At 46.1% G+C, this 16,466-nt stretch overlaps 1 protein-coding gene across 1 annotated transcript in view; it reads right to left on the bottom strand.

Annotated features, from left to right (window-relative positions):
* ntn2 (netrin 2) overlaps positions 1-10,733 on the bottom strand; it is a 28,571-nt gene extending 17,838 nt beyond the window's left edge. Inside the window, exon 1 of the mRNA XM_061095303.1 lies at positions 9,683-10,733. Coding sequence (XP_060951286.1) covers positions 9,683-10,733 — 1,051 coding nt within the window. The remainder of the gene's footprint in view (positions 1-9,682) is intronic.
* Between the last annotated feature and the right edge of the window lie 5,733 nt (positions 10,734-16,466).

The raw sequence follows: 16,466 nt of genomic DNA, 5'->3' as shown, positions 1-16,466 counted from the left end.
TTTTTCAATTCATTAACACATCAAAGCCTCCGCAAAAAAGACACACACTCGCTGATTCTTTATCTGTTGCTGGAGAAAATAGAGATTTTTTTTTCTGGCGTGGGAAGGAGTTCTGTGGGTGGAAGTCGGCTAAGACACTGTGATCATTGAGGGTACGGGTCAGTGTCCAACTCAGGGATGCGTAAAGCTGGTTCCCTCGCGTTGTCGTGGAAATCAAACAACAAACATGAGCTACGGGCTTGGCAAACAGAGGGATGCTGAGAGAGGATGGAGGGATAGGAGGATGAAACCCCGAGGAAAATATTAGACGAGAGGATTGTTTCACCACTTTGTCATCGAGAATAAAAGTGCCAAATTCAATTTTTGGTATAAAACTTCTCCAGTAAATATCTCCATCTACAGACCAAGTGATCTAGCGTGCTACTTACATCTCTGAATACAAGAAAGTATAGAATATTTCTGCTGAAGTACACTGACAGAAGAACACCACACCTTTCATAACAGGTACCTCAACAGGTCCATGCACCCTGAACAAGTCCACAGACTGTTCTGTCAAGCGTGCTTCGACAAATTGGCCCGTAAAGACTGCGCTCAACAAATAAAATGCGAGGGTGTCTGTGGCGTGCACAGCCTCTCTGCTCCCCTCCATATGTCAGGGATAAATCTAACCTCATTTTTCCTTCAGCTCGACCCAAGCCAAGCCAGTAAGCACAGCCAATTGATTTTGGACGCCTGTGCAAAACCCAAATCCCATGGCTAAAATTGGTCCTTGAGAACTGGTAGGCTGCTCTCCCACCAGTACCTTGCCCCCCTTGGCCCAGGCCACAGTCCAGACCTGCTGTAGCCCCTCCTTGGGTGCCCTCTCTGCCCGACCCAACAGGCTCAACTATATGGGCCCCTGCCAGCATGTGTGTGTGTGTGTCTATGGTGTGTGTCTGTGTGTGTGTGTTTGGGCTGAGTTCCGCCTGGCTGCTCCAGCCACCTGCTCAGGGCACCGGGGGAACACCCGGTTAATTAGCTCCTCATTAGAGCCAAGGCAGTGTAGAGCATCGACAAAAACACACATACTCACACACATTCATGCACACACCCATACACACGCCAGAGACGGCCGCTTCAAGAGGCAGTAACTGCTCGCAAAAACGACAAAGATCAAGTAACGAAAGATCCAAGAAAAAGTTCAACAGAGCTGAGACATAAACAGATGTAAAGGCCGCTGGGCCTGTGCACTGTAATGAGCTGTGGACAACAAGCTGAGACAAAGATTTAAGAACTCCAAGCTGAAAACTAACAGGAACCTAAAACTCCAGTAGCCCCGCTGTGTGAAGTACATGGGCCGTGCTACGCTTCTACCTCTTTTGAAACCAAGCCACTCTAGCCCCACTTGCTCTTTCCTTCGCGTCCACACAGATGTATCTTTCACTTTTAGCTCTGACACCACGTCCCAGAGCTCCCCTCCCTCCGCTGGTTTCTGCGGTTAGCCTCACGCCGTGGGCTTAAGAGCCGGCTCTTGGGGGCCCTTTTGAACTGAGAGTCCCCTTAATTCCTCTCCCACCCCTCCCCTAAGCCTCCTTCTCTCTTCCTCTCTCCTCTCACTTTCATGAGACCCTATCTCAAATAGTCCGACTGGTTGACTGTCTTTCTTTCTCCTCGATTCCTTCCATCCCCTTTTCATGCTGTCCATCTCTTCCTCCATGTCTCCTTCTCTCTCTGGATGGCATCAGGCAGGGAGAGATTTTAACGAGATTAGGCTGGAGGGTTGCCAGTTTGGGGGGCCTTGTGTCAGTGGAGAGTTGAGTCCTGAGCTCTGTTCCCACTCTCTCTGGTCCACTTCACTTCCCCACATCTAAACATTGTTATCTGTGTCCCGCCGTTTGCCTTTACTCTCTGTCTGTCTGTCTCAGTTGATCTTTTTTTCCCCTCCACAGTCTGCAGTCCTGAGCACAGGAGAAGAAGCAGACGGCCGCTGTGCAATCAAATTATCATGAAGAATCAGGAGCAACTGAGCTAAAAAACAGATTCACTTTTGCCATGACTCTTGGCAACCAAGAGGTCTACTCTGGGGGATACATGTGATGCCTGTGCAGGTTTAGAAATAGAAAGTGACAGATGGAATACATACACCACTGTGGCCAGAGATGGCAGTAGAAGTGGTGGGAGTGGGGTAATATGTTCTACTATAGTAGTCTCAGGTTGAGATGCAGGCTTGCATGCGATTGCATAAAAAGCCAAAGTGTTCTGGACTGATGATGGGTATCCCAGAACTAGGCAGTGAACGTTTTTTGGCTGTATCTGCAGGGTACCTGGCATTTTGCAACAGATGAGTTTCATCCAAATAAGTAGTTGGATGACAATGAAAATTATACAAACCATATGTTTTAAATTGTCTGTTGAGATGTATGGTCTGATGGGATCCTTTCAACCCAAGTAACCTAGAAATAACCCAAGGAACCTGCGGCCTCCCGGCTACGCCCGGCAACTCATGAACACAAAAAATTCATTTAGAAATACTACAAATGTTCTAATGAACAATTATTAGTTTCTGTAATAAAAGACAAATACATATTTCAGGTTGCTCCTTTTTGGCTCAAGACCGGTTAGGAGTTTGTGCACAGAAAACAGCTTTCACAAAAACAAAAAACTAAATTCAGTGTTATAGCTCATGATGCCTTTATGTACGAAAAATGACTTGTGTTTCAAACAATGTAACTGTGACAGCCCACATATTTCCATCCTTTAACGTTGACATGGTCGCGAAGCAATACATCCAATAGAGGGCAACACAGAGTCGAGAGTTTCTGACAACAACAATGGAAGAGGTTGTGATAATGAACCTCTAAAGTAAGAAGCAAAAGCAACTGCGTTGTAAACAGTGTCCTGTGTGGATGTCAAATACAACATGACAACGGTGAAGTTGCTTCCTTGTGTTTCATGGTCCTCTGAAGAATTAGCTACACTGCCCCCTACGATTTCAGTTGGTACTGCGCTATTTTGACTGTTTTCATCCATATCTGTGTCCGAATATAACCAGGAGGCTCTGTCTGTTTCTGTATACATATATATCGTTGATCATAAATTAGCCTTTATAGTTTTGAGGTGAGCGAGCTGAGCAGAAATCATCTGACATCAGACGTCTCGCCATAGAGCCGTAGTTCCAGCCATCACCTTCAAGAAGTTAGCATGATATATGTGTTCAATAATTTAGTATGGCCCACAAAGGATGTTATAAAATTGAAAAGGCCCTTGATAGGAAAAAAAGGTTCCCCACCCCTGTTTTAAACGATAATGATCATCCCGTCAGTCGACTTTCAATAACCTGTAGACGTCTTCTTCCAGGGGGAGCTTAAGCTGTTCTGGCAGCTCAATGTGGCCTCACACCTTTTCTACTTATTATGAATGTTTAAAAAATATTCACAATTGATGAAACAGCTTTAGTGGGAAAATATCCAAAATAGTCTACTAAAAATTCTTGGACCCTACAATTCCCACAATGCAAGTAAATAACAGACTCTTCCTGTATGTTCCTTTATGAAGATTCAAAGTCTCCAAAACCAATTAGAGATTTCCCAGAGGAGTTAATCAGCGTCTTTATTTCCCTCGACATTATACAGTACAACTGTTTGCAGAAGCGGAGCAGAAAACTGAGATTTATCTTAACCGATTTAATTTGTAACACATCTGTTGATCAGTCTCATCAGTCAAGGGGGATTTGATTCTCTCTTTTGTAAGATTCCTGCAATTGTTTTGTAATGAGGGTTTAATTTTCTCCCCTCATATACATTTTATTTAATTTTCCTGTTAAAGACTGAGCAGGATAATAATTAAAGTTGTACATGATGGTTTTCTTCCTTGACACCATTAATAGCTGAACATGGATTTGTAGGTGACGTTAAAACGTTGGATTGAAAAGAAGAATTTGGGTTTTTCCAGTAGAGTTGTTCCATGAGGATATAATCATGAGAGAAGATCCGCTCCACATCATGCATATGTTTACACGACTCACACCAGACCCGTCTGTTCATATTGTAACGGACAATATTCATTCCATATGCATGACGCTCTGTGGAGACAAACACACGGTTTTTAACACTGTGAATGGGAGTCATGAGTAACAAAGCCTTTGTCGGACACACACAGACACAACCCCAGTAAAGCTATTGTCATAAACATATTTTCTCTTAACAGCCTCTGAATGCCTCTGCCACCGGCAACGCCAGCGGCCAAAAACCACATATTTTCTCAGGCAACAGACCATAGAGAAAATAAAAAGGCAAACTGTTACTAAAACACAACATATTCACTGACAAAAAAAGACGACGGATTCCAGCAGGGAAAAATATATGAAATAAAAGAAGAGGTAGCAGAGGTCCAGGCAGAGAGTTAATCTTGTTACACGAGAATAGAGAGGAAGAGAGCGCCGGCGGTGACGGGCACCTCGGGAGGTGATTGCTACCATCTGTGCGAGAGAGTCGACGGGGGCCTGGGAGAGCAGGGTGGGCACGCTGCAGCTCCACCAGTTTGTTTTGGCACCGGGATGAAACACCACATCACACTGCTAGATTACATGTGGCTCTCTCACACATGCACAAATGTAAGGAGATGCATAAATGCACACACTCGCTCGGCTGCAGGCGGCCGCAGAGCCTTTCCCCCGGCTTTCTAACCCAGCTGACGCGAGCTCTGTTATTTGACACGTTGCTGTCTGTAACATTTGTTTCGCCATGTTCCCCGCTGGCCACAGAACCCTTTACGAGTTCCTTCACAGGACGAGAAGTGCATAGATCCCTCGTGGGGTTGGCCGAGGACCAAAGCTGCAATACTGACATCGGGAATTAGAGCAAAATGACCAAACCCTCTCTTCTCAGCCAGATAAAGGAAGTTACATTTGCTCCCAGCCCCAAAAAAACCCAACACCGCAACGCACCTAGACAAAACTCGCACCTCATGTTTGTTGGCTTAACCCTGTTTGCCTCACGCTAACCACCCCAGAGGCATCATTTTATATAGGGCTGTTGATTTTAGAACCACATTCCTCTGCCATGTAATTATCGGAAAACACAGGAGGTTTCTTTTTCAAAATCACTTTCTTTCACTTAGCAACCCCCACTTCAACACACACACACACAAATCTTTGAGTGTCGTGGTGTAAGTAATTTAAGTGTCGGTTCCCTGTTCGCCTCCAGCGACAGGCGGCCGAGGTGGGAGGGGCGGGAAGTCAATTAGCAGAAGAGGGAACATGGCAAATACAGTACATGCATTAATATCAAGGCAGCCCTGGCTTTTTTCATCCCTTCCAGTCTATTTTCGGCATCTCACTTCAGAAATTCATATCGTGATGGACTCTAGGGACAAGCGGGTGTATAAATTTAGGCTGCCATGTTCCGCAAAGATGGATTTTCATGATTCCGTGTGGATTTCCAGTGAGGTTAACTTGGTTCTACTCAAGGAAAGAGAACAAAAGCAGACACATCCCGCTCCTCACAAATTGGGCCGTGGTTTCATGTGTGATGTCATTTCTCAATCACCAGGCCTGAAAAGTGTCTCGGTGAATCTGCTCTACCGCACAGCAACGTGGACCTGACCTCTGCTTGGCCTCCGCTCGGAGATGAGGAGGGGGGGGGGGGGGGGTGCTGTTAAAGGATGGAGGCCTATTTTGAAATTCTTATCAGCATAATATAACCATCTGCCCCTTGTCAGTAAGAGAAATGAAGAGAAGTAAGAAATAAAAAATAAAGAGTTTGTACTTCTGTGGTCTTCAGAGTTTCCATCGCTCTGCACAGACCTGAGTGCTTATTCTGAGGCCTGTTCCTGAGAATGTGTTCCTGGCTGGCTTCTTCCTCTGAGCAAACACACACACACACACACACACACACACACACACACACACACACACACACACACACACACACACACACACACACACACACACACACACACACACACACACACACACACACACACACACACACACACACACACACACACACACACACACACACACACACACACACACACACCTCTGCTGGATATCCCTCTCTCTAAGAAAACCATCTGTCAATGTCCCCCTAATTCCACCAAATAGTTTCCAAAAGACTGAGGCCGAGCCCACCAAACACGACAAGCCCCCCCACCAAAAGGTTCGAGCAGGCAACCTCAAAATCTGTTTCCCTTCTCCGTCTTCCGCTATAAAAATCCACATTTTAATGCTCCTTCATTAGTGTGGCAGACATGATCTAATCACGTATATATATATATATATATATATATAACAAGTAATAACTTTTTTAGAGGCAACAACTCATTTGTGGGAACTTCCTCCGGGTGACGACATGGTCGGATGTATAACGAGAGACTGCAGTGAATAGTTATTTGGTGGATTGATTTAATTACAAAGGAAACTCTGCTCCTTGCGCAAAAGCAAAATACGATATCACTCATTCGCCTGTCAAATTCACAATTAAAATATTCAGCACCGCACCCAAACGCTGCAGCGGAGCAGGAACACTCCGCTCTGCTCCCGACCACAGCTCACCTGCGATCCTGGCAAATCAGCTCAAATGGCAATTCAAACAGCCCCTCGCTGACCCTGCTTTTTTTTTGCTATGAATGCATAACAGTGTGCCTGGTGCAGAACTGGGAGCAGACCTGGCTTGGTTGGGCCCATTAGCGATGGATGGTGTCTGGCCCTGGGCTCGCAGCGTCCCAGAGCAGCTCTCTGGACTTCCTGCGGCCAAATGAGGGAAAGGAAGGGCTGGAGAATAGAGCAGGCTTGCTTCTGCAGCCAAGCAGGACCAAGATGGCTGCAGACACAGCCAAGAGTAGAGTGCTACGATGCCACCATAAATTATCATCTACACTCAGGATGTCACCTTGTCGTTGACTCCACAAGAGGCCTCTTCGTCTTACTACAGGGACTTTGGCAGTCTCTATTATGGCATGATATAGCGTCTCACATTTTTTAAGTCAACAATGAAGTATTTACATTACTGCCATGCCAGCAGAAAAGCAAATACTCCATCACAAACCTGGAACCAGAATAGCTCTTATCCATCTGTTTCCTCATTGTGTCCTGTTGCTCAAACTCCGGGGCAGATAAATCACGGCTTTTTCCATCATGTCTCCCTCAATACAAACAGACACACTCCTTTACGAGGCTGCCCTCTCCGACTACCAGAGCAGGGATTTGTAAACCAATGTCTCGAGGCAGGATTCATAGCGAGGGAGGCGGCAGATGGGCGTGTGTGTGCATGGCTTGTGTCTGGAGACAGCGCGCGAGCTTGCCAAGAGCACAGACAGTAATCTTGGTGTGATACTTGTCAGACATTTAGTGAGAGCCGCGAACAATCAAACCGGCCTGTTAGACACAACGCTCCAGTGATGCAGGGTTAAGCTTTAAAAACCAAACTGCCGAGGGCGAGAGCAGAAGCTTCCAAAAGTCTTAAAGTGGTGAAATTTGGCTTCCAGGCACATCGTTGCTCAAAGGCTGACAGACTCAGAGGAGATGTGTGAAATAATTATTGATTCGGGCTCTACGTCTGCCCACTCTGAATTCCTCAGTACCCACAAACCTTTCCCCCGTCAACTTAACCTCATCGCCGCCCCGCAGAGGATCATGACCTCGGACCAGCCCTCCAATCCAAACACCCTCAGGGCCTCACACAGACTTTAGTGACACCTATGGGAGTCTTCAGCTCTGTAACCTGCCACTTAAACACACTTCCCCAGTCTAAATACTTGCATCCCACTGCCACGGCGCAGTGGCATGCCTCAGGGCTTGCTTTGCAGCCCGCCGCCATTGGTGCGCCGTGTCAGAAAAGTAAAAGCAATCAACAAGGGGCGGGTGCATTTCAAAAACGTGCTTTAATATACACAGGAGAGGCATTTTAAAGGCTCTCCTGCTACTTTGAGGATATTTTGGACCCAGTTCTATAAGCCGAACAAGCTGTAAAGAGGTTTTTGTAACATGAAATCTGGGACATCTGGGACTAACTTTTTTCGGCCATGTCCGGATGTGTGATCAGGTATAGCGTGCGACTTGCAACAGCCTTTAACGGCCCCTGTATCAACGCTGGGATTAGGTCATCAGAGTTGGCCGGTGCAGCCGGGTCTTTTAGTCCAGAAATCAAGGATAGAAGTGACATATCAGTCCCTCAGAGGAGAGATCTACGGGAAACGGGTGTAACGTTTCGGAAACTGCTATGGGACATTGGAAAAGGGGGGGGGGGAGGTGCATAAGTATGAGAGAGGGTTCACGGGATGATGTTCTCAAAGGTGTATGCGTGTTTTTAAATGTGAGGTGAGTGTCATGGACAGGTGAGAAGCCAAAATAAGGCGTTGGCACGGGAGGTGCGGTGAGGGTTCATGGCCTGGTCTGATGTTCAAATGACCTCTGGCTCTGTCACTTGTTGTCCCCTCTGAACAGATCTGGCACCGTGCGACACCAAACATGATCTCAGGCCAGCTCACAGGGCAATTACAACATGTTCGAAAAAATACACCCTGTTCTCCTCCTGTTATTTCTCTCTGCATGGCTGTAATTTTATTTCATTATGGGTAAAGGTTAAAACGGGGACAGTGGTTACTAATATGGTTTATTTCCCTGCACGCACAAATTTTTATGACAAGCAAAATTGACCCGAATTAAGTTCCACCTATGTCTATTTATACTAACGGAGAAGTCCTGTGAACGTTACCGCCAAGGAAACATACCCACATGCTACAGAACACATTCCTGCTTAAAAGGCATGACTAACACAGCATGTGTCTAAAACCCTTCTACAGCCATGAAATTAATATATATGCTAAATATCAAATAAAAAACCTGTTATCATAGAAAACTCTAATCCAGTGCAAAGGTAATCCATTTACATTAACAATAATTGCCGCAGAAATTGCTATAATTTTACTTGGCAAGCTTTCAGAGCCCGTCTGGATGACTTTTACAGAGGATGTCTTGAGGTGAAGGCAAACACGGCCAAATAACATTCTTGGATGACTTTGCTGCAGCGGTGTGCCAATGTCTTGAGCTGTTACCATCCACTGTTTGGACTTGTTTGAGAAAATTAGTTGTTTTTTTCATAAAGATGTCCGCAAAACATGATTTTGTTGAGCGTGGGCCTGTTTCCCTGTAGAGGAACGGTAAATAGAAGAGGCTGATGGGAAATGAAAGGGAGGGACAGGCTTGTTTTTTAAGAGATGTTGCCAAAGTCGCCTGCTCAACCACTACATGCGACCAGAACTCCTCACCTGAATAAGCACGAACCCATCCATGTTTGTTCTGGGAACTCTTATTACTGACCATGACACCAAATGTCATCCTTAAATTGCTCAATTTCTACGTCTCTCACGCTGTGCCTGTGTGTAGGTGTGTAAACTCAATTTGTTGGCCTGACTATGCAAAACCTCCCTGATTCAGAGGAAGAGGAACAGAAGAGGGAAAGAAACAGAGCTCAAGAGAGAGCAGGCCTTTTGAATAATGGCCACTGACTATATGCAAACCTGTTAAAGGTTATTTCTACAAAGAATAGGTTGTGATCTAGAAGAACAAACTCTATTAATCATTTGGGTTCTGTGGTTTGTTAAAACCAACATAACAGTATTCTCGCAGGCAAAGTTAGATCTTCGGTATGTTCCAAACACATGGAAAGAAAATAAACGATGACAGATGGATGGAGAGACTTACCCAGACACTCGTTGGCCTCGCGGGCGTTGGCCCTCTGCCACGGCCGGTCGTAGTGGAAGGGTTTGCAGCGGTCACATTCAGGCCCTTCCGTGTTGTGTTTGCAGTCACACACCAGTTTGCCTTCCTTGTCTTTTAGACAACGCGAGGCGTGTCCGTTGCATTTACACCTCCCGCCCACCTGGAAGTCTCCCACTGCATAGAAATAAGTTGGCAGTGTCGATGTCACCGCCATGGGGTCGTCGTCCCTCCCTCCGCTGTTGCTGCCAGCCCCCAGCGCCAGCTCCCGGGGAAGCTGGGGCCGGTTGAACACCACGCGGATATCGGTGACCGTCACCCAGTCCTGGAGGACCGGGCTGTTGTCAAAGTCTTTCCCAGAGGGCCGTCCATCCAGAGTGCTGAAAGCAATGAGTCCACCAGAGAGAGGATAGAGGTCAGTGTGGCCATCTGTGCATAGAGCCTCCTGCTCGTTCTGCTTGGTAATTGTTGCTTTGTTGGGCCGATTGTACATGCGCCGGCACTGAGAGGAGTAGAACTGGTAGGGCATCCAGGTCTTGCCATAGTCCATGCTCTTGTATACGGCCAGGGACTCTGGTCGTGGCGAACAGAACTGCAGGCTGACGTAGGTGATTTCAAACTTTTTCCCCAACGAAAGGCTGAGAGTCACATTGTACGGAGAGGTGTTCAGATTCTCCGACTGCCAGCAGGTGAGGTTGTGTGCTGAGTTGAGGTCGGTGAGGTAGGAGGCCGGGTGGGCACGGCGGGGGTCGGCCGCGTCGCAGATTTGACACGAGCGCACAGAGGGTCGATCGTCCCCGCGCTCCACCACGCTACAGGAGCGCGATGAAGGCCGGCCACAGACACTGGACACCGCCACCTCTTTACCAAAGGCAGCGTTGATAAACTCGGGGATACAGCGGCGGGCTGCACCTGTGTCGTCGTAGCACGGGTCCGGAGGGTTTTGCTGCCCGGCGAAGGGATTGGTGGCACTGTGGGTGGAGAATGTGCAGGCCAAGAGGTAGAGGCCCAACAGGAACCTCCAGGGTTCCCTCATCCTGCTTGTGAACTTGCGTCTATGTTTTTGCACGTATGAGTTTTTATGTGTAAAACCCAAGAGTCTATAAGTGCATGTGAGTAAGTGTGGTTGAGCAGATGTGTCTGTTTTTGTGTGACTTTCTCAGACAGTATGTGTGTGTAATTGGGAATCAGTGGAGGAAGAGTGTCCGAGCTCAGCGACCCTTCACTTCAGATTGACCAGAGCTCTTCCTGCAAGAGACAGAAATAAACAGAAAGGTCAATGTCACAGGCATATTTTTACCATAATAGGATATAAAATAGAAATGGACTCCACTGTATAAAAAATGGATGTGTACCCTCAAAAAACCAAACCATATTTGCCCTTATAAAGGAAATTAATTGGGTCCTTTGTACTGGGTAATAAAGAGAGCCTTCCCAAGGATAAGACAGTTAGATGGGAGGCCCGAGAGAAAGGATGTGACCATTTAAAGAGAGACATTAGCAGCTGCACCCTGAATTTCAATGCAGGCCTCTCATTCAGGACTTCCATTCAGGTCAAAACTGGCCCGGCCTTGTGGTCATGCTTGAGCAGCAGAAGCAGAAGTCACCCTATAATCCCCGGTGAGCAGCGGAGCAGTGGACCGTGTGTGACCCTGTCAAACCTTTGCTCTGAGACCTGGTCCTGGAAAAAAAAAGCTAACTTTTATAGCTGAGGATATAGTTTTGAGCTCTTAGTGATTTCTGTAGGAATCTGACAGGAAATCAACCACTGAAGCTCTATAGTCACACAACGCTGACCCCGGAGAAGACAGTGTTGTATCCGGTCACTGAACCAGAAAAGTTGCAAGAAGTGATAGCTTAGATAGAGGATTATACCCTGTATTAAAAGAACTGAGCCTATGAGACTCCATTCAAGCCTTTTTAAATCTCTAGGTCGAGATAGGTACCTGGATGACATCATTGATACGCTCACAGCAAGACGAGGGGCCTCACGGTCCCAAAGAGAGAAAGACCGAGGGGCGCGGCGAGAGAATGCTTCAGGGCAAAGAAAAAAACTGAGAAAGAGATGTAGACGGCTTGAGGCTTTTCCTTCGGTAATCCCCCTTTTACATCCCTGGGTGTCAAATGAGTCCCCATCTCAAAACAGACAGCTTTGGGCTTGAGAAGGTGCCCCAACCCTCTCTGCGAGGTATTTATTAAATGACAATGAATCACACCCACCTCCTCCCTACCCTCGCTCTCCTCCTCATACCGCAACATCCCTCTTCCTCTTGGTACAACAAAAGGCCGCCTCTGTATCCACTTCAGTCGAGCGGGGCAGGCAGACAGACAGATTTAAGGGGAGTCAGAACAACAAAAGTTTGGTTCTTTTCTTGTGTGAGGGGTCCAAAGCTAGCAAACCCCTCAGAAGAGAGCGCAGTGGTCTGGTGAATAGGCGTGCTCGCCTGTGCTTAAGTGCTTAAACCGAGCCATTTGGCCTCTTCTCAAGAGCAGATAGGCCCTAAAGGCAAAGAGTGTGAGGGAATTATACCGAGCACAAAGACAGTGAGGAAGTTAAGCTGTAAATGCAACTGCCTCTTAGAAATCAGGTATCTGGATTTTACTTCAGTATTTATTTTTACTCCCTATATTTTAACCAAAATATCTGTTTTTTTTTCTCCTTGCAGCAGCAGGCTTTCCTTTTCATGCATTTGAGGGAAATTGTCAGGTTTTGTTAGAGATTTCAACCTATATGGATGGGACAATAACACAGAAGAGACGATTCCTTGTTGTGTGTTCCATCAGTGCATATCTAGCAACACAGACATAACATGGTGTAAGAGACGTATCAAGACGAAACAGAGGGAGGGAGACTTAACTGCGAAGATAAGGTTTGGAACAAATGTTCGCAACAACATGGAAGAAAGTTTTCAACGTCGACAAAGAAGCAGAACAACAAAACATTCTCCATCCCTGACCTTATACTTCAATCAATATATTGTAAATATTTTTCATGCTAAAAAATAGTTTCCTGCCTTAACCCCATTTTTAAGTATTGTTGAGATTGGTGTGATAGGTAAAGAGTCTTCAAATATATATAAATGTTTTACATCAGCTTGTACTTTTACTTCTGTGAGTATCTGTACTTGACTTAAGAATGTGTGCACTTATGCCCCCTCTGAAATTCTCCCAATTTCTATGAGCAATGCATGAATAAAAAATCTATTTTCAGACTTATTTTCTGCTAAATTTGAACTACACTTGAAATAAAAGACTAATAAAATAATCCAATAAAACTTTCCCGTTGTGCCGAGTCCTGAAGTAGCCACTAAAAGAAATTTAAAGACCCGATCATGAAAACATTTTTTATTTTTTAAACCCTGCCGTTACAAAATTCAACAGATGAAAAATAGATCGCAGGGAATGGGCCTGCTCATAAATGAATGGAGAGAGGGTGGGCCTTGCCAGGACGGATAAGGACGCTGATCAATGACATGTGTCTGACGACGAGGAGGTTAAAGTGGGCACGCTGGCGGGAGTTCATCAGCCAAGGCACTCCATCAAAAGGCTGGCCGTGGTAAATCTGGCGGGCCCGACACCCACTGAGACACACGGAGAGGCGGCTGATAGAATTAGCAACTCATTAGCATCCCGGCCCAGCTTCTATCAGCGGCAAAAAAAAGAGACGGTTGGGGAGGCTCTGAGAGAGAGAAGGGCCGGGGGTGGAGGAGAGGAGCAGGAAGAAGGGATTGGAACTATGACAGGTGAGGGAGCAGAGAGAAAGAAAACAGATGGAAAGAGGGAATTTTGACGGACGTGTTGTTGAGGGAGTGAGAGGAAGTTGCAAAAATGAAGCAGGACAGAGACAAGCGACAAGAAAAGGTAGAATAAGGAGACGAGGGACATATGAGGGGGAGAGAAAACAGTGAGGGGCGCGACAGTGATTAAGCAGAGATGACTCTCGGGAGGGGGCGAGCGAGGACAGAGATGAATGGGAGCAGTAGGAGAGAGAAAGGGGAAAGTGACAGAGATGGAGGAAGGAGGTTTTAGGGAAGGACGTAAAAAATGAGAGAGGGAGAGATGGAGGGAGAAACAGAGGGGAGACAGATTAAGGTGGCGGACTGCAGCGCTCTGTGTCTGGACTTCGGATGACTAAATATGGTGCGGCCCGTGTGCTGCCGGGCCTGCTGGGAGATTCTTCCCGGCTTTGGTGCTGTCAGGCGCGTCTGGCAGACGAGCGCGTAGGTTAAACAGAGAGAGAACAGTGACAAGGCTGTTTAATTCCACTCCGGGTGCCCTCTGAAATAGATGTGGGCCTGTGTTAACAATTCTCCGAGACAGTCCAACAACTCCGCGCTGCCGCGGGGAAACCTGTTCTTTATTAAATCCTTATAAGACTTATTCTATAGCGCCATTAAAAAGTGCAAACGTGAGCCAATCCCACAAAGTCTCCCTGAATCTAGAAGCTCTGCCAGGATGTCAGCACAGCAGTGGAGCTGGCTGACCTTTGCAATGCGAAGAATCTGTTTGGGCATTAAAATTCTCTGTTTTCAGAATTGACAGTGTGTTTAACAAGCCACAAGTTCCCCTAAGTGGAGGCAGACATTGTCTTTCATTAAATGTGGTTGAAGTAGCAACAGCTGCAGGCCCGTGTCTCTGTGTCGCTGCAGAAGAAGACAGTGAAGACGGGGGGGGCGCAGAAACGCTGGGCTGCAGTTGCGACATCTCCAGGAATCTAGCGAAGGAGAGGTTGGAGCTTTTCAGAAAACAAATGTATTTATATTCCTGATGTAACCAAACGTTTTAGTTTTCCATAAAACCATTGTTTGACATTTTGGGAAATACAGTTTCTTGCCAAGAGTTAGATGAGAAGATCAATACAACTTATGAAGCTACAATGACCAGTTTGGCTTCGTAAGACGGCTGGAAAAAAGAGAAACTGCTTTGGCGCTATTCAAATTCAACAAATTCCACCAGTAACTCGGTGCTCGGCAGAGCACATAACTCCACCAAGGCCCAACAGTCCCCTTAAATTCAATCAAGCTGCACCAAATTGCACACACTCATAAAGATCAGTTCCCTAAGTATGCCTGCTTTTCTTTTCATCGAGATCCATGAATTATTCCCTGGAAAATCGGATAAACTGTCATAAAAAGCTATATATATATTTACAATTTAAAAAAGAAAGTAATACAAATTCATGGATCCGCCCTCTGTTTCAGATCCACACCAAAATTGAATTGACTCTTCCCAGACTCATATTGCATTCTTCCACTAAGTTTCGTGGCAATCCGTAATTTTTTGCGTAATCTTGCTTTCAAACAAACAAACCAACCAACAAAGAGGATAAGAGTTAAAACGTAACCTCACAGGCAAAGGTAATAAATCTTACACAAACACATTATTTCAGTTTTATTAATGTGAAACAAAGGAATATGTTTAAATTAGGGCTGGGCACGTTAACTCGTTTCAATCGAGTTAACTTAAGTGATGAGTTAACTTGATTAATTATTTTATCTCGCATTAACTCAGGTTTGATTATTTATTGTTTTATTGTGAAAGTCAGGCTTTTATTTTGTGAAAGTCTGTTGCTGACTGCTGCAGAACAGGAAAAAAGAAAATAATTGGCGGATAAACAATCGAGTTAACTCATCACTTGAGTAAACTCGATTAAAACGAGTTAACTTGCCCAGCCCTAGTTTAAATTTGTCATCACTGGTAGGCCATTTTGCTAACCAGCTTATTTACCACACAGACGTTAGTGGTATCGATCATCATGGCATGAAAATGATTAACTATTCCTGTCATACGTTAAGCATTAAATCATTATATCAGCTTCTAATCTGAGTTGTGATTTTAAATAACTTTATCCTTCGATCACTAATTTAGACTTCAAAGTTCGATCTGGCCCCAGCACACAAACCTACCAACGTCTGCAATATAAAAGACAAACTGTTCCTGAGGCAGCTGAGCCATTTCCGAGTGAGAGAGTGCAGTGACAAATACAAACTGCTCGGCCAATTCATCACTGCATCAGTCCTCTGTGGATTAATGGCAAGGAAAATGTGCTTGTGTGGAACGTGCTACTGCAGTGTTAAATAATTTGTCCATTAGTATTATGGGCATGGAATGGATGAAAAATGATGGGCTTTTAGTGTGGAAGCCCCCCCCCCTGCATAAGAAGTTGCACTTGGCCACAAAGACGACTCAGGCCATTTGGCAATTGGAACAGATTCAATGGTTTTAATCAAGCAGTGACAGCCCAATTAGAGAAGGTAGATGATGGAGGGCATGAGGAAGGTAAATTAGATTAAAAAGAGGTGTGTGAGTAAGAGATGGAGCGAAAGAGAGAGGGAGGAAGACAGGCGGAGAGGGAAAGGGAAAGACAGGAAGAGGAAGACGGCAGGGTGGTCCGGTCGTTGCAGCGGAGACATTCCGGGGAACGTTTTTTCAGCTTCTCCCTGTCACCGGGAGATCATCTCATGTTGAGCTGTCTCTCTTTCAAGCGTGGGCGCCTCTGTCAGAGTTCACAGATTAGGAAAACAGAAGTTGCTGAGAGGCTTTATTTGGCTTGGGTGGAGAGGAGGGCGCCGGGGGAGGTGAGGATGGGAGAGGGACAGCTGAGCCACTTTGTATCCCGAGTGGGAGCCTTTCAAGCTGCCTTCGGAGAGTTGGCGTGGTGGCCCCACTCGAGGCTGGGAGTCAATGGAGGTCCTCGGGGTTGCTTCTCTCGGATGACAGCAAGCTGAGGCCCCAACTGGTGCCCTGCTGTCCCTCCAGCCTGCTGTAC

This window comes from Limanda limanda, chromosome 21, assembly GCF_963576545.1.
Source record: "Limanda limanda chromosome 21, fLimLim1.1, whole genome shotgun sequence".
Taxonomy (NCBI): Eukaryota; Metazoa; Chordata; class Actinopteri; order Pleuronectiformes; family Pleuronectidae; genus Limanda; species Limanda limanda.
Note: the sequence above shows the minus strand (reverse complement) of the source record. Positions and strands in the feature narration are given on the sequence as shown.